General features: G+C 37.5%; 2 protein-coding genes, 1 long non-coding RNA gene and 1 pseudogene across 6 annotated transcripts; 2 read left to right on the forward strand and 2 right to left on the reverse strand.

Annotated features, from left to right (window-relative positions):
- Positions 1–415: 415 nt before the first annotated feature.
- LOC104588064 (pentatricopeptide repeat-containing protein At4g13650-like) lies at positions 416–5,601 on the forward strand. Of its 2 annotated transcripts, XM_088889413.1 has the most exons (2): positions 2,932–3,065; positions 3,158–5,601. In XM_088889413.1, exons 1-2 carry the CDS (start codon positions 3,057–3,059, stop codon positions 5,447–5,449), a joined length of 2,301 nt encoding a protein of 766 aa, XP_088745539.1. In that variant the 5' UTR covers positions 2,932–3,056; the 3' UTR covers positions 5,450–5,601. The 2 variants fall into 2 exon arrangements, with proteins under 2 accessions (XP_010244176.3, XP_088745539.1); XM_010245874.3 differs by having other exon boundaries at positions 416–5,601.
- Positions 5,602–8,420: 2,819 nt separating this feature from the next.
- LOC104588073 (NAD(P)-linked oxidoreductase superfamily protein) lies at positions 8,421–16,988 on the reverse strand. Of its 3 annotated transcripts, XM_010245897.3 has the most exons (10): positions 16,464–16,855; positions 15,782–16,106; positions 15,528–15,612; positions 13,209–13,325; positions 10,068–10,132; positions 9,899–9,987; positions 9,710–9,789; positions 9,301–9,412; positions 8,945–9,064; positions 8,421–8,832 (listed from the first exon to the last, which is right to left on the reverse strand). In XM_010245897.3, exons 1-10 carry the CDS (start codon positions 16,530–16,532, stop codon positions 8,647–8,649), a joined length of 1,248 nt encoding a protein of 415 aa, XP_010244199.1. In that variant the 5' UTR covers positions 16,533–16,855; the 3' UTR covers positions 8,421–8,646. The 3 variants fall into 3 exon arrangements, 2 of the variants coding, with proteins under 2 accessions (XP_010244199.1, XP_010244190.2); XR_016077298.1 differs by lacking the exon at positions 15,782–16,106 and having other exon boundaries at positions 9,242–9,412; positions 16,464–16,988; XM_010245888.2 differs by lacking the exon at positions 15,782–16,106 and having other exon boundaries at positions 16,464–16,988.
- Positions 16,989–18,096: 1,108 nt separating this feature from the next.
- LOC109113902 (leucine-rich repeat receptor-like protein kinase PXC1) lies at positions 18,097–20,257 on the forward strand (annotated as a pseudogene).
- A 1,395-nt stretch (positions 20,258–21,652) lies between these two features.
- LOC148790605 (uncharacterized) lies at positions 21,653–26,807 on the reverse strand. The gene is made up of 3 exons (XR_016077299.1): positions 26,675–26,807; positions 26,520–26,590; positions 21,653–21,790 (listed from the first exon to the last, which is right to left on the reverse strand). It is a non-coding gene; the product is annotated as an uncharacterized LOC148790605 (long non-coding RNA).
- Positions 26,808–27,085: the final 278 nt, after the last annotated feature.

Consider the following 27,085-nt stretch of genomic DNA (forward strand, 5'->3'; position numbering starts at 1 on the left):
ACTTAATATTTTAATTTACATTAATAAGTAATAGCAACATATTTATTATTTACAAAAATTAAAAATATTATATACAAAATATTGAAGAATATAATATTAAATTGAATCTATCAAATCCATTAATCTACGTTTATTTCAAAAGATGATTTTTTATTTCATAAAATTTATAGAAATAAAAATATTAATAATGGAATAATTATTTTAGTAATTAAAAACTATGAATTTGTATATTATATGTATCTTAGAAATTTTAATAAATTTGATATACTTTAAGTGAAGATTATATTTTTATAAATTATTAATTGATATTTTAATTTACACTTGAAAATTTAACATTTAGTTGACTTTTTCTTAATATTAAAAAATTAAAATAGTAAAATAAAAAATAATTGATATAATAATTAAAATATAATAGGTGCATATGTTTAGTGTCTTGGACTCTTGATTGATGCACTATAAATAAAATTATGCATCCCAGTTTATTAATCGTAATATATTTCTTCACATATAATCTTAGTATTTACATTTTTTATGTATTTATATATTATTTTGTGATCATTTTGATTTTATATTTAGTGTTAGTAATATTTTTATGAAATTTGTATGTATCTTCCTAGCATATCCATGCGTTTTCATCTTTTTTCGTTCATATCCATGCGTTTCCAAAGCGTATCCGTCTCTGTCTCCGTCTTTGTCTTCGTCTCCATCTTTGTATTCGTATCCGTATCTGAATTATCCGATATGATACCTAATACCGATACTTTAATCCTTGGGTATTAGGCTAAACTTGACCCTCTCTCACCTGCATATTGTTGAAAAGCATATAAATTTTATATACTGTGTTAAATTTAATAATGCTTTGAATTTTATGTAAAGGATAATTGATAATATATGTGTTTTCTATATATCTTAATCAAATAATTAGAAATTTTGTTGTTTATTTGTGTTATATGGTTTGTAAGGGTTTTGCATTTTCATGTGTAGTGATGGTTTAGATTCTCAAAATCCAATCAGCTACAGGTTTTGGGACAGGGACCGGTTCGGAGGTGGATAGGATCTAGAATTTATGAAACTGCCCTATTGCCATGCCATCCCTATTGGGGGTTGAACTTGAAATTGTTTGTTCAATCTCTGGTATTTTGTGTTGTTATTCATGGAGATGTTCCCAATACATGATAGCTATGATGTAAATTTGGTGTGAGGTGTGCTCTGTGCAAGGTTCAAAGTATTGATACGATACGAGTTTCAGTCGTATTGTATCGGTACTTAGAAGCGGTTGAAACTTTATTTTTTTAGTTTTTTTTTTCACATTGGTTTTTTGGGAAGTTTTTAACATGCTTTTTATTATTAAAAAAATTGGGGGTCCGAAATACTTGGAAATAAGCATTTCGGACCGTATCTTTTTGAAAAGATACGATACGATACACCCCATACTGGGCGTATCGTATCGATAATTTGAACCATGGCTCTGTGAGGAGTAAATCCCAATTGCATCAACTAAGGGACCTCTCACATGAAAAGGAAGTTTTAACCAATTGATTGGTATCAAGTTGGTTATGCTGATTACTATGTGAAAATATGCTATCTAGATTCCAATCTCCTGAATATTTAACATTGATGGAGCACATTTTTAGAGAATGAAACATGGTTGCAGATTGGCTTACAAATCATGATGATTCTAATGTTGTCTCAGTATCCCTAGAGCTTTAGTTTTCATTTCTTGTTTTGATTTCTGGGGACGTGCTACCCCCATTGTGTAGCCCCTAATTTCTCGTTCTAAATCGTTAACTAGTGAAATTTCGTTCTTGCCCCCTTTATTACAACTCAAATGACCGCTTCACCCATATGCATTCAGACAAAGTCTTAATTAGGGATGACAATGGGTTAGGTTTGGCACGAGTTTGTCTCAACCCTAACCCAACCTTACAATGCCTCAACCTAAATCAACTCGAACCGTCTTAAAAAAATACATGGTTTCTGAACCTGACCCAACCCTATAGGGTCTAATCCGATATCGCCCTGACTTAACTTATAACATTTAAATTGTATTTTTTTAATACATTTTGAAGACCTAAAATCTATTAATTTAAGTTAGAAAATTATTTTATAGAATCCAAGATATCACTTTTCCCATTTAAAAAAAAAATCAAAACCAACATACAAATAATCTTAAACGTTAAAGTTATAGAGTTAAAAGTAAAAAAGTTACAAAAATATTTTATATATATGCAGAGTATCATGACCCGATAGGGCGGGTCAACCAAAATCTGAACCCATTCAGTTTAAAATCAAAACCCTAACCCGACCCTAAACCAAATATATTGACCCTAACCCGGTCAAGTCGGGTTTACCATTTAACATTGACATCCTACATCCCTTGTCTTAGCTGAGCCCAATCTTCTCACTTCTGGTTTGCCTCTGCAGACACTCGCATCATCTTTCCAGCATTCGCCGCCAGTTACTCCGGTAAAGCAACCCGGCCCCGGCCTCTGCTCAACTTCGGCGGACCTCAAAATACGAAACTTGAGAATTCATGCAATCCATGCTAACATGCGCCATTCCGTCCTTTCCACCTTCCCCTTTCTCTCCGTCAATCCACCACATTCACCACCCACGCCATCTTCTTCAAAGCAACAACATTACCACCCATGACATTAAGAAGCTCAAAGCAAATCATGCACGTCAATTCCATAGGCATAGCACACGGACCCTTTTCTTCTTCAATCTCTACCTACAGCTTTATGTAAGTGCCGCTCTCATGAGTAAAGCACGGGCACTGTTCGATGAAATGCCCGTAAGGACTCTTGTCTCATGGACTATACTCATGTCAGGATACACCCGTCATGGACCAGCCACTGAAACATTGATGATGTTCCAAGATATGGTGCAAGATCATTATAATGAATCACTCATTCCAGATTCTTTTGTTTTTTCCATTGTTCTGCGTGCATGTTCCGTGATGGAAAATCTCGATTACGGGCGTCAGCTCCATGGCAGGATTTTAAAAACCGATGGTGCGATTGACTCTTTTGTAGAGAACGCACTTGTGAGCATGTATGCTAACTGTGGGTCTCTCTCTGATTCTTCTCGTGTTTTTGCTAGAATCGTGCGACCCAATTTATTATCTTGGAGCTCAATGCTATGTGGTTATATGCAGAATGGGTTTGAGGAAGAGGGGCTTGGCCTCTTTTGTGAGATGCTTCGGGCTGGAACTGCACTAGATGATTTTGCTTTGTCAATGGCACTTGGAGCATGCGCAAATTTGAGTTGCTTGGATTATGGCGTTCAGATCCACTGCTATATAATCAAGATGGGTTTTGATTCTTGCCTGTTTCTGAAGAATAGTTTAATGGAATTCTATTCAAGATGTGGAGATATGGACTCATCGAATTTGGTTTTTGACAAGATGACAGATAGAGATCTGGTTTCCTGGAATACTGTCATTAAGGGTCATGTGCATAATCTCCAGAGCCTTGAAGCACTGAGGATCTTTCGAGCACTAATGGATGAAGTTTCTAACTGTGATGAGTACACACTAGCTAGTATACTTCAAGCTGTCACTAGCTTAAGAGAGTTGGATCATGGCAGGGAAATTCATGGATATATAATCAGAGCTGGATTTGAATCAAATCTTTATGTAATCAGTTCTCTTTTGGATATGTATATTGAGTGCAATGACCATGAGAGATGGAATCACACAGATGAAGTTCCTCCTAAGATCTTTAACCGCTTAAAAGGAGGGAAATGTGATGAATTCATCATTTCTAGCATCTTAAAATGGTGTTCTTTGAGATTAGATATTGAAACAGGAAAAATGTTCCATTCACAGATCATAAAACTGGATTTGACATATGATGCATATATCATGAGTTCGTTGATTGACATGTATTCAAAGTGTGGTATCGTAGAAGCAGCTTGGAGGGTATTTACGGAAGTAAAAAACCCCGGCACAGTTCCATGGTCTGCAATCATTGCAGGATATTGTTGGAATGGTTGGTTTGAAGAAGCTCTTAGACTATTTCAGGAAATGCAATTTGACTTTTACAAAGCTAATGAGTACACCTACACTTCTGTTCTTCTAGCTTGCTTAGCTCTGGGAGATATAACAAAGGTAAAAGAGCTGCACTGCCAGATACTCAGATCAGGTTATGGATCAAATGTTTCTATCATTAACACTTTGATTAATGTTTACTCAGAAAAATGGCATCTTGAACATGCTCTCAAATTGAGCTTTTTAATCCCTGAGGCTGACATTGCTTGGGGATTCTTGATCCAGGCCTGCTCAAGTGTTAAAGACCATGAAACAACTCATAAAATTCTACATAGGATTCAGCAGTCTAAAGGGGATATTGACCCAACCTCAGCCTCTTACATTCTTGAGTCCTGTGCCGACCCAGTCCTTTTAAATGTAGGAACACAAGCTCAGGCCTATATTACCAAAAGGGGTTTCATTGCGGATCCTGTAACTGGCAATTCTCTTATTAGGATGTATTCTGCCTGTGGAAGAATTGCTGATTCAGACACAGCTTTCAAGAAAATGCATGACAGGAACTCTGCTTCTTGGACATCAATCATTTCTGCGAATGTGGATCATGGTCATGCATCTGAAGCTCTAGAGTTGTTTAGCCAGATAAAGTGGAAAAACAAATCATTGGAGTCAAGCACATTTACCTCTGTTTTGAAGGCATGCGCTCAAAAAGGTCTGGTAGATGAAGCATTTCACTTGTTCATTTCTATGAATGAAATATATGGAATTAAACCATCCATGGAACATTATTCCTGCTTGGTTGAAGTGATGGGACGAGCTGGAAGATTTGAAGATGCTCTGGATTTCATTGATGAAGCCATCCCATTTGAACCAGGTCCCTTAATTTGGAAGACTCTTCTTTCATCATGCCGGATACATAACAATATGGGGGTTGCAAAATATGCAGCAGAGAAGCTTCTAGAACTGGAACCAAGTGACCTAAGTGCAAATCTACTTCTAGAACAGGTTCTCTTAACTGTAGGGAAGTGGAATGAAGCATCAAAGTTACAAACCAAGAATAAACCCATGAGAATGAATTCTAGTTGGATTGAAGTTAAAAATACCATCTATGAGTTTGTTGCAAACCACATTCCAGCAGAAATCTCTGCTAAATTAGCTGATCTTGAAGGAAAGATGGAGGAACTAGGCTATGTTTCTGATGCAAACCATGTGCTGCACAATGCAGAAGAGGAAGAATATGTAGGTCTTCCTCATACCGAAATGAAGGCCTTGGCTTTTGGGTTAATTACATTACCCCATGGAATACCAATACGGATAGTCAAGAGTGTACGGATGTGTGGAGATTGTCATTCTGCTTGTAAGTTCATGTCCACCTTCATAGGCCGAGACTTGGTTATCAAGGACTCGTGCAATTTCCACCACTTCAAAAATGGGAGGTGCAGTTGCAGGGATATGTGGTAGGGCACATTACATAGAAGTGTACAAATGTAAATATGGATTATTTTTGTGGGGACTAAATGGTGATGGACTCACTATGGTTGGAGGAATGAATGTGAAAATGGGGATACAATTATTTATCAAAAAAAAAATGGGGATACAATTGCTGATGTAAATTATGCTTGTTATAGGAATGAATAGATGGAAAACTAATTGAAAGCCTGAAACTAGGTTGGAAAATCTGGGGTTTGACTTTTGAAAATAGCTTACCTTACCATAGAAACTTGATTTAGAAAAAGTTGGCTCTGTAACCAAAATGAATCCTTGATTTCATCTAAAATATTGTTTACAGAACGGATGGGAAAAACTAAAAGCAAGGAGCATTTGCTTCCTATACAAATCCCACGAGGAGGTGGTGTCTCAATTGTGGGAGTTATAATAGAAGAGGTCCATTAAAATGGAGGCTGTACCTTTTTGCATTGTTTGAGTCAAAAGAAGGAAGGAGAGGAATATATCTGAAAATATGAATGGCTTGAAATTGGATTTCAAGGAAACGGAATTACATCTTTCATTTTTTCTGTCTGTCTTGAAGAAATTTAATGGGCTTATGGATTACTCCTGCTCATAGTTTGTGCTAATTACTTCACTGCAAATGACTCTTGTAACCGAAAAAATGCATATTTTACAATTTACCCCAATGAATAAATATATTTGGTTATTCTAAATTTGTTAATTTTCGAGAATGTATAATAAATAAATAATAAATAATTATTAATTTAATTTGTTATTTAATAAATTATAATTTTATTATTTTAAATACTTTTATTAATTTTAATTCTTTATTTTTATTTTTCAATTGTTTAATGCATATTAATTTTTGAATTCTTCCTCTTTTTCATCCGTAGATTCAGAACCTACCGAGAGACTTCATACTCCAAGAACTCTTCTCTAGACCTTGTGACTTGTATCATTCTTTCTCAAGAGGCTCACCAGGTTTGGCTTTTTAAATTTTATTACACGGTTAACCTTTATTTATAGATGGTGATGGTGCACGATTTTGGCAGCTCTCACTTGGCAAGTGGCTCAGATGCCGAGTCGGAGGTTTCCCTTGTCGGTGGCCGAGCTAAGTCTAGTCGAGCTAAGTAGTTCTACAAGAGAATAATGTTAGAGTGCCTGGGTTGTTTTTATCCAAGGTGGGCACTTAGATGCTTAAGTTAGCGACTTTACAATGGTAAGAAGTTTGGAGAATGCGAAAGCTTAGTCGTGCGTGCCTTCTTAGAGGAGAGTGGTGCCTTTATATAGGTGTGAGGGATTAGAGATTTTCTGTAACGGGCCCTAGATTCCTGAAGAGTCATTTCTACTAAGTTGGGAGAGAGTATCTCCGTCAATTATAAATCTACGCAGAGAGCTAAGGTCTGTTCGGTCGATTCTGATGCGGGTAGATTGGCCTAATGGTCGAGTGTTATCACTCTGGAGAACTTGGTCTGGTAATGGATCCATGTAATAGGTTGGCGAGCATGCCTTACAGGTTGCCACTTGTACCTTGCTTAGTCCGGCCGGGCTGCAAGGGAGGTCGCTCCTTGCATGGGAGTCCCTTAGGTTGGCCGAGCAGGGATACTTTAGGTCGGCCTTAGGCAAAATGCTACTAATTGACTTGCCGAGATGGTTTGCTTATTCAGTGATGAGGTGTCACTTGGATACCACGTGTTGTAATGCTACTTGGAGGGTCAAATTACTCTTCATCGGGTGGCAAATGAAAAATATCCATAAAGCCATTTTCAACTGATAGTTTTTAAGGGCCCTCTTTATTGTGATATTTCAAGGCTTCTTGATAATGTGCCCACTTTTGATAAGCATTTGGTAGTGTTACATTGGATAACTCAGAACGTGTTTTTTTGTTTTTTTGATCGATATAACTCAGGATGTGTTTGTGCTGCTTTTGCCACATTTTCATATAAGAGTGAATCTTCATGGCATTTAGAGAAAATGTTGGGTGTCTGATTTCATGTGTCAATAGATTACTTCTGCATAGTCCATTTTTCTACCAATGTTATGATGCTCATGCTCTTTAAGTCTGGAGTTGGACTCCTGTTATGAGTATTGCAGATTGTATGATGTGACCACAAATGAGATTGGAAGCACTTTGGAATCCCATCTCTCTTTTAAAAAGAATGAAGCAATCCATTTATTTGCCGTACCCGTATACATGTATTTTCAGTGATTGGGTTTAGGATTTCTAATTTTAGTTTAATCCTCTTTTCCATTCAGCTAGAGATGGTGATCACAAAGTGTTTAAGTTACCCTCTTTGATGCTGATAGTCTGCAGCCACTTAAATAGAGAGGTAATGGGAAAATGAAGAATAACATTTCGAGTTTTATGATGGAGAGGGTATATTGGATGAATGAAAAGACAAATCAAGCTTCTACATGATGCTGCAAAATGACCAAGGCCAAGGAATTTCTAGAGAAGATAAGATATATTAGCCACATCTAAAATTTGATTGGTTCTGAAGCGGGTATTCTGGTGTTCACCCTATTTGAAATCCCAAAATTTGAGGTGGAGAGCCATCCATTTACCTTTGGCTCACTTAGGCTCAATTTGGTAAGAATACAGTACAAAAACTTTGTAGTAATACTGTGCAATACAACATACAAGGTTGTGGATTATGTATTTGTACACTTCCCAATACATATTTGTATTTGTACTCTTATTGGAAGCGTACAAATACAGATATGTACAGTGCAAGGCTTTGTATTTTGTATTTTTAAATCTTTATTTGCACTGTACATAATAACATATTTGCATTTGTATTGCTTCCAAATTGAGCCTTTAGGCTGCGTTTGGTTACAGTGCAATTTTATTTGCACTAGTACAAATGCATGGGAGTACAAATAAAAAAAATGAAAATTTTGGTTTAATTTTGTTTTGGATTTTGCTCTTTTCTGCTTCAGGTCTTATTTTACTTCATTTTTACTGCAATGAAACAAAATAAGGTAAAAACTGAAATAAAAATAAATTAAAACTTGCATCCAAATCATTTGCATTACCACAGGTTTGCATTAGTGCAAATAAATTTGCATTAGCCCTCAATTTCTCTAGTCCTTTGCATTGTCCCATACATCTTTGAGTGAGATAAAAGGGCTAATGTTTCTCAATCACTTATTAATGCTGTATACAAATTCTAAAATACCAAATTTTGATGTTTTTTTATAAGAAAAGTTCATGCACGCCTATATTCATCTCCACAGTCACCAATGACTCTCAGAAGATCTTTTCCTCTCTTTGATATTTCTTGAATGCTGTTTACATCATCATTGTCAAGAGTAAGTGAAAATATAGCATTGGAGTCCTGAATATGTTCCGACAGACCAAGTCTAACACCTATCATTGATCCTGCCACGTCTGGCTGCAGTTCCTCCAAGCAAAACAAGAAGCGTTACTCAAACGGGTAACTTCAAAAGCTACACGAACAAGTTCTATGTCTATGATACGCGGATACGTAGGTAATGCAACTATACCTGATCTAGTATGTACCTCACAGCCACAGTTGGGATTGTGACCCCATGTTTGGAAGCTATCTTCTTTAGTGTTTGAAGCAAAGCTTGGAATAGACTCCAACCTCCCCAAGCATCTACCATCTGAAAAATTTATCAATGAACCATAGAACTCAAAGCGTTACCAATTCAATTATAAGTTTATAATCTGATCCCTAAAGAAACAATCTCTGTATGCTAACTGTCATTAATTAACAAGATGAAGAAGACATAACATGTCAGTTAGATGTCTACACAATTTTTTCTATAAAAAGCTCATACCGAGAATTGTCACATTCACAACTGTGGTCAATGAAGTCATATAGATGTTTGAGTAATACCCTTTTGTACTTCTGGAGGGAGGGAGTGTTTAATGGGGGACCAGCAAAAGGAATGGCTAAGTTTGTATCAAGGAACTTCTCAGACAATAGACCACCCATCACTGTTCCATACCTGCATTTTAAATTCTATAAGGTTGAGAATATACAGAGCTGTAACTTTTCAGTCATTGAATATATATGGCACACCTGTTATAAGCTAACAATGTTCAATTTAGAGGCCACCTCTTTTATAGACCATAGGCAACAAAACAATATTTTTAATGGCCCATTCAAGAGGAAAAATGAACTAGAAAACATGCTCTAGGAGTCAAAATAGCCAATTCATCTTGTTAACAAATTAGGACTACCCAAGTTGCTTTTCTTTGTGTGTGTGTGTGTGTGTGAGAGAGAGAGAGAGAGAGAGAAAGACGTTATCAGTTTAACTCCTGTAAGCTGACAAAGTTCTGCCATTTTTTGTTGGGGACGCATGTCAACAATAGAGTGTTGCACCTAAAGAAAACCCACAAACCTTTTGCATTAGCAAAGTAGTAGACCTCGTTTTGACAGGATCACAGTGGAAAGAAAAACATACAAAAGAGTAAAAATAGATGTAGCTTACCTGATTGCTAACAACTGGAATCCCATTTTCCAGGATTATTTGCAATCTCTCAGTATCGAAGTTTGTCAAAGCCACTGTCTTAATTTTACCTGCATGCTTCCACCAGAGTAATCCAAGCAAATCAAGAAAACATAGGTTTGGATTTTAATACAACAAAAATCAAACAAACCTTCTTCTTTCAGATCTGTAAGGTGTTTAAGTGCATCAAGGTAGCCAGGGTTGGAGTAATCCCACCTGTTTCAAATGTTAATAAATCAAATAGTTTACAAGAAGCCATACATACTTTAGAATATGAGGACAGTTTATGACTACACTTTCTTATATATAATGTTATCATAAGTAATAGGAAAATTATAGGGACCCCTTGCCTGCCTCGATACTTTCACATAATGCCAAACCTCCCAAAGGTGTAAACAGTGAGTGGATTAATTACCAAAATGCTTATGAACCTTTTTGATGTTTTTTGAAGGAAAAACGAGAAAGTGGAGGGCAATGGTTTGTGGTGGCAATAGATATGGTAATACAGGATAATATGGGGATGGAGAAGGTAGAAATAATAAAGGGGAATATAGAGTTAGTAGTGGAGGCAGAGGTAAAAGTGGATGTGAGTAAATTGTCCCTAGTGGAGAAGATGTTTATGAGAATGGTAGAGAAGAAGGTGAAGGTGAAGAGAAATATTAGACAGGTGGTAGTTTGTGGGCAATGGTGGTGGAGGCAGAGTAGATGAATGCAGTGGCAGTGTTCGGGATACTGGTTGTAAGGAAGGTGGTAGAGGCTGAGACCTTATAAGTTATAACATCATTTGGATGGCTGAGATGACTGATCTTTGGAGGCCATTTTGATGGATGAGATTGAATGAAGTGGTTAAGGCAGGTGATATGAAGGAAGTAATGATTAAACTAGTGGTGGAAGTGGTATTATAATGAAAACATTAGAGAAAGTGGAGGTGAGTAGACTGGCTATGGTGGAGCATGTCCTGATGAGAATGGTGGAGAAGGTGGGAGTATAGGGAAGGATTAACTGGAAGTGGTGCATGAACAACAACAGAGGTGGATGAAACAATAATGGAAGCAATGTTAGAGCCAGTGGTAGTGGCTGAAACCTTGGTACAATCATTTGGATGGCTGAGATTACTGTTTAGGGGGCTATTTTGCTATCTTAGATAGAAATCAAGGGCAGTGTTTATGTTAAATTTCAGTTAATTTATATATTCTAGGATAGATAAGATTAAGCCATTGCCATAGGAAACCACTTTGAAGGGCTAGATTGGGTTATTTTCATATACTATTTGGATGAACTAGATTAGTTGAAATATTGGTATATTACTTGGATGGTTCAGATTAATTCATTGATCTTAGGAGACCACTTTGATGGCTTAGATCTTTTGGGTAGATTTGCCACATCATTTGGATGGGCTAGAAATAGATGAACCCTTTTTACATTATTTGGATGTCTGAGATTAATTGACTGATCTTAGTAGGCCATTCTGATGTTCCAGGTCTTTGGTTTTATTTGATACATCAGTTTAAAGTATGGGCTTTTTAGAAAATTTTGTGCATTACTTGAAGGGATGAGTAATTTATATCTTGGTATACTACTTGGCTGCCTGAGTTTAATTTCACTGATCTTAGGAGACCACTTTGATGGCCTAGATCTTTGGGTGTGATTAGATGAAATCTTGGTACATCATTTGGATGGTTGAGATTAATTGACTCATATTAGGAGAGGCCATTTTGATGGTCCAGATCTTAGGTTTTATTGGCACATCACTTTACATGGCCAAGATTTCTTTAAACTTTTTGTATTTTAATTGAATTGCCAAGATTATCTTGTTACATTATTTGAATAGTCAAGGTTAATTTTTTAAAATTAAAAGACTAATTTGATAATGTAGATTTTTGGCCTTTTGGGTTGATTTGGTGTACTATTAAGACACCACTTTTCTGGCCTAGATTTTTGAGTTGATTTGGTAATATCACTTGCACTACATGGATTGTTTTTATAAATATTGATGCATTGCTTGAAGCACAGATTTTATGACTGATATTAGGACACCAATTTATGGACCATGCCTTTAGCTGAATCTACTATTCTGCTTCCATGGATTTCCAAGATTAGTTGACTCATTTTGAGGCTCAACTTTTATGGTCTAGATCTTTGGTTAGAAGATCATGACCACAAATATTTTTTCTTAATAGTATTAAACGAAAAAGAGTAAAACTATACCATAAATCAAGATAAAGAACATTTTAGGTTTTTAGGATTGTCTAACAATGCAGGGGGCATGCACATGGGAGTTTACCATCTATTCCTTTGACAATGGTAATGGAAAGGATCATACAACCAATATACAAAAGTATAGGGGGTAAGTGTAAAAAAGTAATATAGAAAGCTAAAAGTCAAACTCCCCAACATCCAACATATAGGGGTTTCCTGTAATTTACCCAGGGAAATGGCTTTGATGATATGACATTGAGAAGGAAGAGTAAATATGGAAGCTTGTCTCTAGATTGGGAGAAAACACCCATTCAAAGCACCTATTGAAAGGATCATGAAAACCAAAGACTCTTTCTCACAGTTCATAACTTTTAAACCTGGAGAGGGTGAACATTCATTTTTGGAAAGATATCTGGTGTGGAATGAAACCTCTGTATGAAAATTTCCCTTCTTTATTCACGTTAGCACAAGACAAGGATGCAATAATAAGAGATAGTTATGCATGTAGCTTTTTGTTTGAGGATATCTCTCCCTTCCATCAATACAACCATCATTTATGAAAAAAGCATATATAAATTTATGCATGTTGCTTTTTGTTTGAGGATATCTCTCCCTTCCATCAATACAACCATCATTTATGAAAAAAGCACATATAAATCTAGAAGGACATGAGAAAAACAACATTTAAGATTCTTTATTTCTTGAATCTCTTAAATTTATGCATAATGTTGCAATTATTTAGAAAATGAAAAATTTAAATACACAAGCAGAAACTTCTAAAATTCTGTTTTTAGTGAATCTAAATATCTAATCAAAGCTGGAACAGGCCAAAGAAATGCAACAGTTTCACAAGAACTTGGACTACCTGATCAAGTAATCAAAGAAATCATATGACAGGAAACTCATTAAAATGCTTTATCAAGTTTCAAGTCAACTTATGTTTTAGACCCATTTCTAGAAGATAAATGAGCAACTTGAATAAAGTTTGAATCAATTCAGACAGGATTCCTCATTGAGTTGATTAAGCAGGTAAAATCCAAAGCCAATATGCATTCAATTAACAAGTAGGATAACAGAGAAAGGAGATGATTACCAATGAAACTGAAGCATGTCTAAACAATCAACATCCATTCTCTTCCGTGAAACGTTTATACTCTCTCGGACATAGCTACTTGTCATCTTAACGGGAGGTGGCACCCACTTCGTAAGGCTGCATCACAGAAGCAGAACATTGAGCTAATTTTATCATCCTTTATGACTGTACTTGTATATTACAGTGTTTATATCCATGTGGAATTTCCATTATCCCAATGGAGCACTTCATTCTTTTTTGTATTAGTTACTATATATAAAAGAATTTGTGACTACTATGAGATTAATTTAAACAAGCTCTTTACTAGCTACTTCCCCATCATATGTTAAGATACAAATCATCCATTAACTTCATTAATAGCCAGATTGAAATTGGTAAATAATAAATTTGAAACAGAATTGCAAAAAAGATCCTCATTTCGTTTTTACAACTTTACATCAGTTCATCAAATAAAATAAATTTAACAAAACCACAAATGATAGAGGTTAGAGAATCATGGTCGAGCTTCTTCAATTGTGTCAATGTCTATCTAGATTCTAAACCAACTAAATCTCTCTCAGTGATTCTCAACCAACCAAATTTCTCCTGGTATTGACCATGGAACAGGGGAGGGGAAAATCAGAAAAATGTGAAATGGGTTATAGCTCAGCAGGCAGCTATAGCAAAAACTTACCAGTTTTCATCTAACATAACCCACAAGAACTAACATCCAAGAACAATGGTGATAGTAATAACAGGATCCACACCCCAAAACAAATTAATTAAATGGATAGAACCCCTTCAAGCTAGCAAACTGAGCTCCACAAAACCTCATCCAACTATATGGGGTCAATTGCATGAATCCTTTTTCACCATGCTGCTCTATTTAGTGCCATGCCAATTAGGGATGCAAATGGATTGGATCGGATTTGAATCAGGGTATATTCAAATCCGACTTGACACTGTTCATGTTGGATTCGATCTGATAGGACTCAGATTTGAATTTGAATCCCATCAGTAAGTCAGATCTTTGGATCTGATCTGATCTGACTTGTTTTCTTTAAAAATTAATAAATTATTAAACAATATACTAATTTAGATGAAGTAAAAACAAAAAATACAAGTATTTTTTAATTATTTTCATCATATATATACATGTTTTTTATAAAAAATAAATAATATAACAAATTTATAAAAATATATTTATAAATAAATAAGTAACGTATATATGTATTATATATATTTATATAATATATATATAGGATCAGATCTCGGATCGGATAGGGGGATCTGAATACGATATTATCCGATCCAATCCTAAGATCCGAACAGGGGTGATTCAAATTCAACCAAATAGGATCGGATCGGATCATGATCCGATCCATTTGTACCCCTAATGCCAATTGATAAACCACGGCCCCTCAAATCATTTCTCACTACTTCAATCAACCCCTAATGCCAATTGATAAACCATGGCCCCTCAAATCATTTCTCACTACTTCAACCAGTATCTTTTCTGGCCTGTCCCTAGCTCTTCTAGCTAGAACCTTCAACTTGCAATAGCCAACGGATCTCTTACTATTGGTGCTGTATATGGTATTCTATGCACATCAGTAAACCATTTTTGGGGCCATATGATAACAGATGAAGTAGCTAAACTAAAAGCTTATTGTTTTGTTTTTTGGTTAACGATTTTTAAGGAGGTTGTGGGCTCCTTAATGGTTGAGACAGAAGTTGGGTAAATTGCTGTATCCTTGAATTTTTACTATTTAGTTATTTTATCCACTAAAAAGACAAAGCAGTAAGTTGTTCAGTTGATCAACTTCAGCCGTTATCAATCAAACGGCCTCTTATTATACCGATACGACTCATTTAGCACCTACCGGGGCTACTTTACCTCACATTTTATCAAAAAAAAAAAGTCAAATTACTAATTAAACAACAGTAGGTTCATATGGGGCAACCTGTTTGAATTGGCAAGGGCCTCTAGTTTCAAGTACAAGTGCTGTATTTGAAATTCATTTTCTTCTTTTGGTTGCTGCTGTTAAGATGGGGTCACCTGGTGGCGATTTCTAGGTTTTTTTTTATTGACCAACAAACATTGTGGATGGAAGGAAAAATAAATAAATAAATAAAATAAAAGAACTGAATCATGAAACTGAATTCAAACATGCAATTAAAAGTCTAAAACTTCAAATTCCAACCAAATAATTGTGTTCTAGACTCCAGAACACTCCCCCTTCTCTCCAGCACACAAAAAGACAGAGAAAGACACATTATTTAGCCAATACAGAACAAATCTAAAAGTCTACAACTACACAGTCAGAAGTTGGAACTCACCCTCGGATTTGATCGAGTAACTCAGGTGGGCGTTCCCGGCGGACTCTGTTGATAAAAATCCCATACAGATCTTCTGCAGGTCCATCTGCAGAACCAAAGAAACCATTAAAAAACCAATGTGCATTATGTACAGTGCACATGCACTAGCATCATCCTATTATATTCACAGTAGAAATGCATAAGCTGCCCATGTTCAATATCAAATAGTTTTCAACCATGAGAATGATTTATCAATTTTATTTCAAGAGACTAACAGATATCGGCCATGTCGAATGTGGTTAGTCCGGCATCGGCGTATCGAAGCATTGTATCAGCAGCATTGTCCTGGTCGATACTTCCCCAACCACCACTGGTCTGCCACATCCCATTCACAACCCGGCATATATCCAAGGAATCCTTCCCATTCTTCACCAGAGCTCGCCTATTTTCCACATCCTGCTCGCAGCGGAATGGCTTCCATCCGAGCTTTTTCGATTTAGAACCGATTCTTGTTTCAGTTTTGAATGATTTGAAGCTGAGGTTGTTAAAGGGATGGTGCAGGGATGCTGCCATTTTTGCCGGAGGAAGAAAACAGTAAAGCTGCAATGTTGCAGTAAGAATGCGAGTCAAGGGTAGTGTATAGTCATTAGCGATTAATATGTTGCTCTCCTCTCCTTCTTATCTATTCAACTGACATTCAGTTGAATGCCACGTTGCTCTTGCCTTCTAACAAGTGTTATACAGTTAAAACATAGAAGTTCGTGCAGACACCAACTTCGATATGGAACGATCTTATCCGTCCAAAGAAACAACACATCTGTAGACCGTTTGTCATATATACATAACCGTCCAAACGAGGATGTGGACGACTCTGATTAATCAAGGAAATTGAATGAAACAGTATGAGGAAAAAAAGGGAAGTAGGGAGGTAGGGAAGGGATAGGGTAGTGAGCTCACAGTGGTCGGCCATGTCGAAGGTGGAGAGGCCGGCGTCGGCGTATTGAAGCATGGCTTCGACGGCGTCATCTCGGTTGATTCTGCCCCACCCGCCGCTCGTTTGCCACATTCCGTTAAGGACTCGGCAGATCTCCAGGGAATCGTTACTGTTCTTCACCGTGGCTCGTCTATTATCGACAACAGTCTGCTCGCATCGCAACGATTTTCTACCGAGCTTTCGCGACTCATTGCGGAACCTAGTCTTGGCTTTGGTTGATTTGAATGTGCTGAGGTTGCAGAGAAGATGGTGTGCGGACGCTGCCATTTTTAGCGAGAGAGAGAGAGAGAGAGAAGCCAAGTCGAAAGAAATGCGGGGAAACCGGTGGAGGACTGGGGGTGATTGGGTGAAGGATAAAGTAGTGTTTGGTAGCGAAGACATTTATTCAAGCGTCTCGGCCGGGTCAGCGCTTAGTCGTTTTGATTTTTTTTTTTTTAACCCGGGCCGAGTTTGGGTTGTTCAATCAGCCCAAGTTGGATTTCGAACTACGGTTATGGAGCCCAGCTTGAAAATTTAATAAAACTGAACTTGTGGGCCTAGGCGTACCTTAAGAAGTGAAAATTTACACCCAGTTAATGTAAAATTGCGGACTGGTCGACTGAGATATTTTTTAAAACTGCATAAATTACCAGTCCGGATTGAGTGCGTTTGGACTTGAAGGAATTTTCTATTCTATCCATTAAAATTTTGACACGTTAATTTATTCTCATCTGCCTATCACTTGCAATCCGGTTCGGATTCAGTGCGTTTGGATTCCAAGAAATTTTTTCTTCGAATCCACTAAAATTTTGACACATCATTTCATGCTTAATTGGCCATTACTTATAACCGGTTGGAGCTTAAATAAAAATTGATAAAAGATATAAAAAAAATCTACATTTTTGCAACTTGCGAAAAAGACTTGCAGAGCAGTCTCTGCAAAGCCTTGTGACTCAAACCTTCTCCCTCCGACCAATAACAACAACAAGCCTTATCAATGGTGTTCAAACTGCAACAAAACGACAACTATAGATTTTAGCGACGACAGCAATGATATTAATGGAAAGTTTCAAACATCAAAGTGTTTTAAAGGTGAATGAAACCCCAAAATACAAAATGCAGAAACTGAGAATAAAAAGGCTAATGAACCCGCTGATTTGTGTCCAAGAATCCTTTTGTAAGACTGAAGATCCTAACTCTAACTCATTTGGCAAGTTGTCAACACTGACCAAGTTAATGAATTCACTGATTTATGCCCGAAAATCCCTAATATCACTTTTTCGTATTAAAATCTGAAACCCAAGAATCCTTTGAAAATATAAATTTTTGAGAGCCTATCATGAAAGAAAATCCTATGTGTGATAGCATGACTACTTGAATATATTTTTCTTGAAAAGATATCTTTGGAGTATTGGAGCTATTGTTTTTACTTTCAGAAGCTTAGTATGGAGGAAGAAGAAGACGTCTCATGTCTTGCAAATTCAAAGCCAAAACCAGGTTTGTCTTCCCATTAATGGTTGGAGGAGCAAGGATTGAGTTGTGTTTGGATTGAGAATGTAAGGATTTGTCTTGCAAATCCAAAGCCACAACCGTGAGGAAGGTTTTGTCTTCCCGTTAATGGTCGGGGGAAAAGGGTTCAAGTATGAGAACATGAGGGTTTCGAACTTTTTGTCAATATTTAGTTAGATTTTTTTACAAAAATTTTATATTTATCAATTTTTATTTAAAAATATTTTTATCAATCATAACTAGCAGTAAAACTTCAACCGGTTGCTGGTGATGACCAGTCTAGCACCGAAAGATGCATCAAAATTTTAGTGGATTTGAAGAGAAAATCCCTTCGAATCCAAACACACTGAATCTGAAGTGCCTGCCAACGACTGAAACTTTATGATCATTAACAATATTTTTAAATAAAAAATTATTTTTTTAGCATATTAGGGCAATTTTTGGGATTTAATATCAATAAAATTAATATATTTAAAAAAAATAAAAAATTTGATTAACTTTTTAAAAATAATATCAAGGACAAAAACACTGTTCATCTTCTTCTTACCATTTGTTCACTAGAACCGCCGTCCGTCGCCTCTGCCCACCTTTGCCTCTGACAACGTTGCCGGAGGTGGCTGGAGGCAGAGGTGGCGGTGGCGACGGCTGCACTGGTGGTCATTCCTCTGCCCGCCGCCACCACCACCTGTCTCCACCCATCTCCGGCAACATTGCCGAAGGCAGAGGCGGAGGTGGGCGTCACAGAGAAACTACCAGCGCCACCGCCGCCACCTCTGCCTTCAGCCTCCACCAACATTGCAGGAGGTGGAGGTGGAGGTGGGTGGACAACGGTGGCGGGCGGCGGCTCTGGTGAACAAATGTTTTAAAAGTTAACCTATTTTTAATTTTTTTTTAAAATATATTACTTTTATTGATATTAAACCCCAAAAGTTGCCCTTATGTGCTATTACCCCTAAATTTTTTGTAAACAGAACCGATAGCTCCATGGCAACCGGCTCAACGGTAACTCTTCTCCCCCTCACCAATTGCTCCAATCTCAGGCTCCTCTACCTCACCGGAAACAACTTCTCCGGTGATGTCCCAGCCGATATTGGCTCCCTCAAGCGTCTCCTTCAGCTAGACCTTTCTGACAACAATCTCCGGGGTCCCATCCCCAGGCAGATCCTCAACTTAACTCGTCGCCTCACGATTGGAATATAGAATAATGTGCTTGCTGGCAGCTTCCAGATCTCTCCGCAATGCTGTTGGAGCTCAGAGAGCTAAACTTAACTAACAACGAGTTCTACGGAGGGTGCCATTCGGTCTGCTGAAGAAATTCGGATCGCAAAGCATCACAAGAAATGAAGGGCTGTGCGAGCCGAGCCCATTACCGATTTGTTCATTCTTGGATGCCCCTCCGGCAGTTGCGTCAGTGCAGACCGTAGTGTCGTCGAACCCCAGCTCATTGCCTACTAGTATTGTTGCAGGTCCGGCAAGGAAGGAAGAGGAGTCCTGGAAGGGACTTAGTATCGGCTCCACCGTCACCATTGTGGTTGTGAATTCTGTGGTGGTTTTACCAGTGGTCACGTCGTTTGTTGTTGCTTACTACTGTGGAGGAAATTCAGGAGACAATGGTTCCATCTCCAATTCAAAAGGCAGGAGAAGAAGCAGCGGTAATTCAGGTGACAACAAGATGTAGCTAAATAATGTGTGTGGTCGTGGAGGAGGAGACAACGATAGTACCACTGCGACAAACTGGAGCAAGCTTGTGTTCTTCGATAGGAGGAAGCAGTTTGAGCTAGAGGACCTGCTTCGGGCATCGGCGGAGATGCTGGGAAAAGGAAGTTTAGGAACAGTCTACAAGGCTGTACTGGAAGATGGGTGCACGGTTGCGGTGAAGAGGCTCAAGGACGCCAACCCATGTGCGAGGAAGGAATTTGAACAGTATATGGATTTGATTAGGAAGCTCAAACATCCTAACCTGGTTCATCTCAGAGCTTATTACAAATTTACCACGCCAAGGAGGAGAAGCTCCTCGTCTACAATTACCTCTCTAATGGAAGCTTGCATTCTCTTCTCCATGCTAATTTCTCGCTGTTACCGTCTTTATTCAATAAAGCTGAGCATGGATTAACTTTTGAGTTGATTTGAATCAGAGAATCGAGGACCAGGGAGGATACCTCTGGACTGGACGACGAGGATTAGCTTGGTGTTAGGAGCTGCTCGTGGGCTTGCTCGGATTCAAGAGGAGTACAGTAGGTTGAAGATACCGCACGGGAATGTGAAGTCATCGAACGGGTTGAAGATACCGTTGAGCCGGTTGCCACTTGCCATGTAGCTAGCGGTTCTGTTTACAAAAAATTTATAAAGTTTCAGTTGGTTGCAGGTGATGGGCAGATGAGAACAGATTGACGTGTCAAAATTTCAATGGACTCGAAGAGAAAATCCCATCAAGTCCAGACGCACTGAATCCGGACTGTAACTTACACCCCTAAGGGTGCGTTTGGAAGGAGTGTAAATGCAAATTTACGCACTGCAAAATATTACACCTCCGGTTCGGGTGCATGCAATTGTGGACCAGATTTTACCTTCACTTTACACTCTTCTTGTTTGGCAACCACTGATGCAAAACAAGGGTGTTAATTTGTGACTGTTTGGATATTTTAGAAGGATGCAAATTAATGTTTCATTATAAGAAGCCAAATAGCCACTATCCCACAATTTCAAGAACCCAACTCGATGGGTGCATTTTATTGTTCTCGTGATGAATTTATGCATTCAAAATACAAGGAAACAAGCTGAAATGATCTCCAAAATCTCATAATGGCTCTCAGACGATCTCCAAAACAGTAAATTAAATTTAATATTATGAACATACATCTTCTTAGTTGCAGTTTCTCTGAATGCTTATCCGTGTAGTCCAGTCCTATTACTGCACAATTAGTAAACAAACGGGAAAACAAGAAAGCAGAGACACACAAAAAGGCAAGATTTAAAACAGTTTCTGAATGACTACCTCCATCCATAGATGGACTCTTTTCAAAAACTTCATTTTGATCTCAACTGGAATTACGATCCCAGCTTCCCCTGCTAGCTTCTGAAGAACAAAGTTTATCTGGTAAACCATAATTTGACCTCATGGTCCACATCTACATAAGAAGTATGTATTATGTTTACAGGAAAACTCTGCATTGGTCTGTATTGGGTTCTCTCCATCTTTGATGAATCATGTTTAAATACACAGCCTGGTCACAGGTTTGGATAACTATATTTCGATGGCAATTTGAATCTAACACATGAGTTACCACCATAAATAAATGAAGCAATCCTGCTGATTAGCTAAAAATTGGCTGAAGCCTCTGGATGTATGCTGTGCAAGGCTGATGATGGTTGGCTTGGAGTCTCTCTGTTGAACCCACATCAGTGATAGAGCATCCTTTCCGTGTCCTAACTTCTGACTGTGGTTTGCATAGGTGCAAGCCTGGTAATCAGCTACTCTCAAGGAAGGGAAGTTGTAGAGAAGCAAAGGCAACAGTATTCTGATGTGGTGATTTCTGACCTGCCTGATAGACTTACTTTGAAGAAGGTTGCAGCCAATCATTCATTTGAGATAGCTAAATTTGAAGACGAGCCTGGTTTCTACTTTGCTGTTTTGAAGTTTTGCAGAGAAGGTATCTTCTATGGAATAATTTATGACAGTTAATGGTATTTCTTTAGGTATATATTTGGAAAGAATTCCTCTATGGAGAAGATCCCAATGACTACTCCTGTGTTCACTCGGGCAGTTGATGCTGATTTGTCTAAAGTATCTATTCAAATAGTTCTGTCATTAGAGAAAGATCTGATCAGGTAATGCTTTTATTATTTGCTTTGGTTCATAACTAAAATTTAAAAAGATTATAAATATATCATAAAAATAAATACTAGTCAGTAAATGGATCATTAAAGAAACATAAAAACTGGAAGTAGCAAAACACAACCACCAAATGTTCCATAGTTTTTTTTATTTTTTGGTATTGGGTGCCATGCACCATTAATAACTTCCCCCTTGACCCCTTTTTTCCCCAAAGTGCTGGTTGCAGGATTCGATTCCGCATCAATGCTGGAACAAACCAGCTAACACACCAAGGAGCCAGCCCTCAATTGAGTTGGTGGCAAGCCATTCCTCCCATAGTGGAGGCACAAGATCAAACAAACATGTCTGCAGGCTCTTTGTGGTATGGCCACTAGGTCTCAAGTGCACCCAATCCCTTCCCCACCCTGTGTCTTTACCAACCTCTGACCCACTAACCCAACTATTCAAATACCAAAAATAAAGCGCTAAAAAATTTTGGGTTCAAATATTTAAGTTGTTATGTTATAGAAAATTGCCGAAGTAGTTAAAGGAGTAAATTCTCTCTTTGAGAAATAGTTTTCTCATGCCTATTTAGTTTGATGTGTGAAATAATTTAATAAGTATGCTTCTCAATCAGTTTGCCAGATCCAAACAAAGAAGCACTTATCTTGAGAAAAGTGGAAGGGGGCATTGTTGCAGTATTGAAATTCAGTGGAAAACCAACTGAAGACATTGTTCTTCAGAAGGAGGAAGCATTGCGCTCTGCACTTCTTAGTGACGGTTTCAAACCAAAAGAGGGTTGTTTGCTTGCTAGATACAATGATGTAGGGCGGACATGGAGTTTCATAATGGTATGATATTTTGGTATTTTCTTCCACTGTTCCAATAATGAGTATTCTGTTCTAGAAGTGTTGCAAATGATCTCTATGAATTCATTGATAGAATTACAATGTTACACCACCCTATGCAAAACAAAAGAAAGAAATGAAGAGATTGAAAATTGGACTTGTGATTATGTTTTTATCTATCTTCCTCACAATATATTTCCATGATCCAGTTCTCTTTACAGTTTCTTACATCAGCAATTGACCTGCAACTTATCATTTTTTCTTATATTTTGCACAACTAATAGTTTATGTAGAATAGTCATTCGAGGTTGGATGTTTGCTTGCTTTATGTCCTTTCATTTCATCTTATCTTCTGAAATTGTTATTGACTTTTTTGTGGATGCTTTGCTTCGTAGAGAAATGAGGTGTTGATATGGCTTGAAGATTTCACATTGGAGTAGTCTGTACTAAATGCGGCCATCCTGTGATTTGAACTCCATGCTGATTGGCTTTGCATGAAGGTACTGCCAGAGGATGTTTTCAAGGTACAAACTAAAAAAAAGGAGGAAAAGAAAAAGCAGTAGTTTAAGCATACAGATATCAACTGCACCATTGAAAATCTCTGAAATACTTAACAATCCAAAATGTAAAGCACTTGATTCAGTAAATATTTTGTATAGAAAGTAGTTACTTCAGACATTGCTCCCCTCCCTCAAGATGAGGGAAGATTTACAAGGTATTCATTGGTATAGTGTTTGTTTAGGACATTATATTGATTTGGTACAGTTAACAACCCTGCAAACCTGCCTGTGTTTTCCTGGTTCTGGGCTATGTTACAAGGATGCTAGGGTATTTCTTTGTCAAACTCAGACACGAGGAGTCCTAACACTCTGCCATATTGTGAAAAAAGTGACAGTGTTAGAATTTGTCAAAGTAGCCGTCTGGTAACTGCTAAATTGACTGTCCAAATGTTTTAGTATTTTAAAAGGAAACCTTATTATGCTATAAATGCATTGACTGTCCAAATGCATCTACTAACTTCCGTAATTAACAGAGAAATCAAGCCATATCTAATCCAATCACTAAACTTGTTGAATAGGTCTCCAACAGGATCCCAATCATCCATCGAGCTAATTTTTGTTTACCGTTTCTCTTTCTATGCTTTAATTCCTAGACAATCTTCTCGCAATAGATGAAACCAAATGGAGGCCAAGGAATTTGTCAATAATAATACCTAATCCATGCCAAAAAAAATGATGCAGATCCCAATTTTAGGAATGAAGATGATCATTGAAAATTATAAAGCTTTTCTATACAATAGCATTGGGCATGAAAATAGAGAAAATACAGAACCAACTACCATGGCAATGAAAACAAAACAAATAGAGTTGGAATGCCTTTGTGCAACTTTCTATCACCTCTGAATTCCCAACCAAGAAGATGGGAGTAAGAAATTCATGATTCAACCCCACAAAATCCCTTTTCAATATATCTTGTGGTAGCCACACTCATTTTCTTGGCATTCCAGGATGACAATGCCATCACCATGTATGAGAAGATTAATGGAGGAGATTTCAAGTTCATGCCTTTTCTACTAATCATAAAGCTATTGGACCCAAACCCCCATACTTGGATCACCAAATATAAGACCATGGAGATGTTCTAATTCATGAAACCTGTTATGAGACTCAACCTATTACTGAGAAAGTGAGGCTACCCTTCCCCAAGCTATAGTGCCAAGGACCACTATAGGGGAAAGCAGAGAAGTAAAAAGAAATTTTAGGCAAAAAGACAACAAGCTTTATTAATATGCAGTGGTTTATATAAGTTGGTGGGTATCTATATGGACTTAGATTGGTTTTGCTCCTTCAATCAGTGTGATAGCATGGTTCAGGGAGGAGACATGGGGATGGTATTTCAATTGGTTCCTGAAATACATCATTAAATTAACCCACTATTGACCGAGTCCTCGCATCAGTCTGGCACTCTGGCCAAAGCTAGTAAAGTCCCACACTGACTCTATTTGCTTTCAATGTATAGAATCTAAAAACTAAGCACCCTCTAGAATGTGACTACCACTGTCATCACTGTATTGCAGAATCATATTAGCAAGATTCTATGTCATTAGCTCGATGGTTCGGAGTCATTGGACTCCAAGAATAGCATCATATCTCATTGCATATGTCCACACCTCTTTAGTAAAATCAATTACAGAGTCTAAACAACCACATGCATCATTCCACAGTCACACGTGGTGACTGTAACTGAGTAGAAAAATGAAAATAGACTTGACCCACTCAAGGATGGCATTAAGTGGAGATACTGATCTCCTAAAAGAAACTCAAATAGAATGGGTTCTGCAATCTTAATGCCACTTCTAGTATGGAGCACAGACCTTAAACCCTACGTAAAAGTGATTGCAGGTCACACTGAACACCCAGAAGAGATCATGGGTTGTTGTGATAGTCCACAAAACTTTCTAGCATCAACTGCAGGTCACTAGTGAATTTGTAAGAGTGGTCAGAGGTCACTTGCGTGCTTCTATAAGAGATGAACCTGGCTCTGGTACCATGTAAATGCTGTATAGATAAGAAACAAGTGGGAGAAAATAAAATAATCTCCTACCAGTTGACAACTTCCTTGTTTATATGTTTTAGAGTACATATAAAAGGTCTATTCTTTCCTTAATGAAGTGTGGCAGAGCTTAAACTGTTCTCATATCACAATGACAAGTAAAGACACCAAACTATCCCTGGTGTCACACCTCTTAACAGCTCAACTCAACTCAGACAAACTATTGACTAGCTCAACCTTAACCCCAACTCAGGGGAAGTTGATATAAGTTGGTATAGTAGTGATACACCATTTAAACAGGTGTGCATATGTTGTGTTTAGGATGTTTCATCACTTTATGTTGGGCTTTTGGAAGGGTCTAGTTCTCTTTTTCTATTTCAGGTTACCTGGATGTTTATTGATCAATAATTTTCATCAAACAAGCTTTAAACAAGTATTTTATGTGCAGGTTAATCAAGCATGGGATGAATGAATCTGATGCATATAAATACTTTGTCTTGAGAGCACAACATATAGTACTATCCCATGGATATGAAATGGTTAATTGGTAAAGGACTTGAGCTCAAGGTTTTCTAAATCAGTACTACCTATCTATATGTACCATCTCATTTGTGCATTTGTAAAATGAATAGGGAGGAAACCTTCAACAACTTTGGCAAGCAATTGAACCCAAAAACAGTAGTTCACAACTGGTATGGCTTTTTTCCTTTCATTTTTAAGGAGTCTATAGTTCAAAAGGCCCATATCAATGCATGCATTTCTTTATTTAACTGTAACTTATGCATATATATTCTGTAGGGAAGATTTTAAACCGAACTAAGGATACTATTAGTCTTTGAATATCTAAAAATCACCATATGGATAGATAGAAATTGGTTTATGATATCAGATTATATGTAACAATCCTATTTAATTTTGCTGAGAGCTATTAGGGATGCCATAACAAAGAATTACCAAACAAATAAATAATACCTATCAAAAATAGAATACCCAAATAAGTAATATTTCACTATTATAATATACATCAAATACTCGAGTTGCCCCAGTAGTATTCATCAATGATTTTGTTCTTTTGCCTTTTGCTGGTGAGATTATAACTGTATAATCTTCATTGCAATGAGTAATGTGCAGAAATAATTTGATTACTGAAAACCAAAGGGAAAAAGAAAGACCATAAATTAAGAAAATTGGGTCTAGGAGACATGAGCCAATAATATGTCAATAGGGTATGCAATTAGTGTTTGAAAGAAATCAGGTACAGGAGAAATCTTGCAGCAGTATTTGAAAATGAAAATCAGGTACAGGAGAAATCTTACTTTCACTTTCAGAGATACTTTGAAGGGGATCTAAAAACGATGTTGATCAGGAGCTTTGAACAAGAGAAAAACTAAATAAAAGAACAAAATAACACTAGATCAATATCTGTTCAGTAAATCGGATGGAGAAATGAAAAGGATCGTTGTTCTCTCACCTGCTTAAACGCATACCTCAATGCAAACTTCAACAGAGAAGAGGTTTGATGAATCAATTTTTGGTGAAGTGTGAATTTTTTGTGCTAAATACCTCGTCATTTGGTCTGCTTCCAAGTGGCTGATGACTCAGGCCGAAGTGGAGAACTTTGGCTGCCTAGTTGAGTCGAGCTAGGCAGGTTAGGTGGCGAGCTGACTATAGTGCCGAACTGCCTATGACGTGCCGAGCTGACCAGGTGACGAGCTGCCTGGGAGGTGCTGAGCTGACCAGGTGCCAAGCTGGTCAATACTCTGGTAGTAGACTGTGAGCTAAAAATCACAAAGTATGAGATCTAGAATCTGCTTACTTGCTTATTTGCCCCCCCTATGCCATTGGGTTTGGTGCCTTTATATAGGCATTGTTTGGTGTGGGC

Source organism: Nelumbo nucifera, chromosome 6 (genome assembly GCF_055504915.1).
Source record: "Nelumbo nucifera cultivar China Antique chromosome 6, China Antique-T2T, whole genome shotgun sequence".
Lineage (NCBI taxonomy): Eukaryota > Viridiplantae > Streptophyta > Magnoliopsida > Proteales > Nelumbonaceae > Nelumbo > Nelumbo nucifera.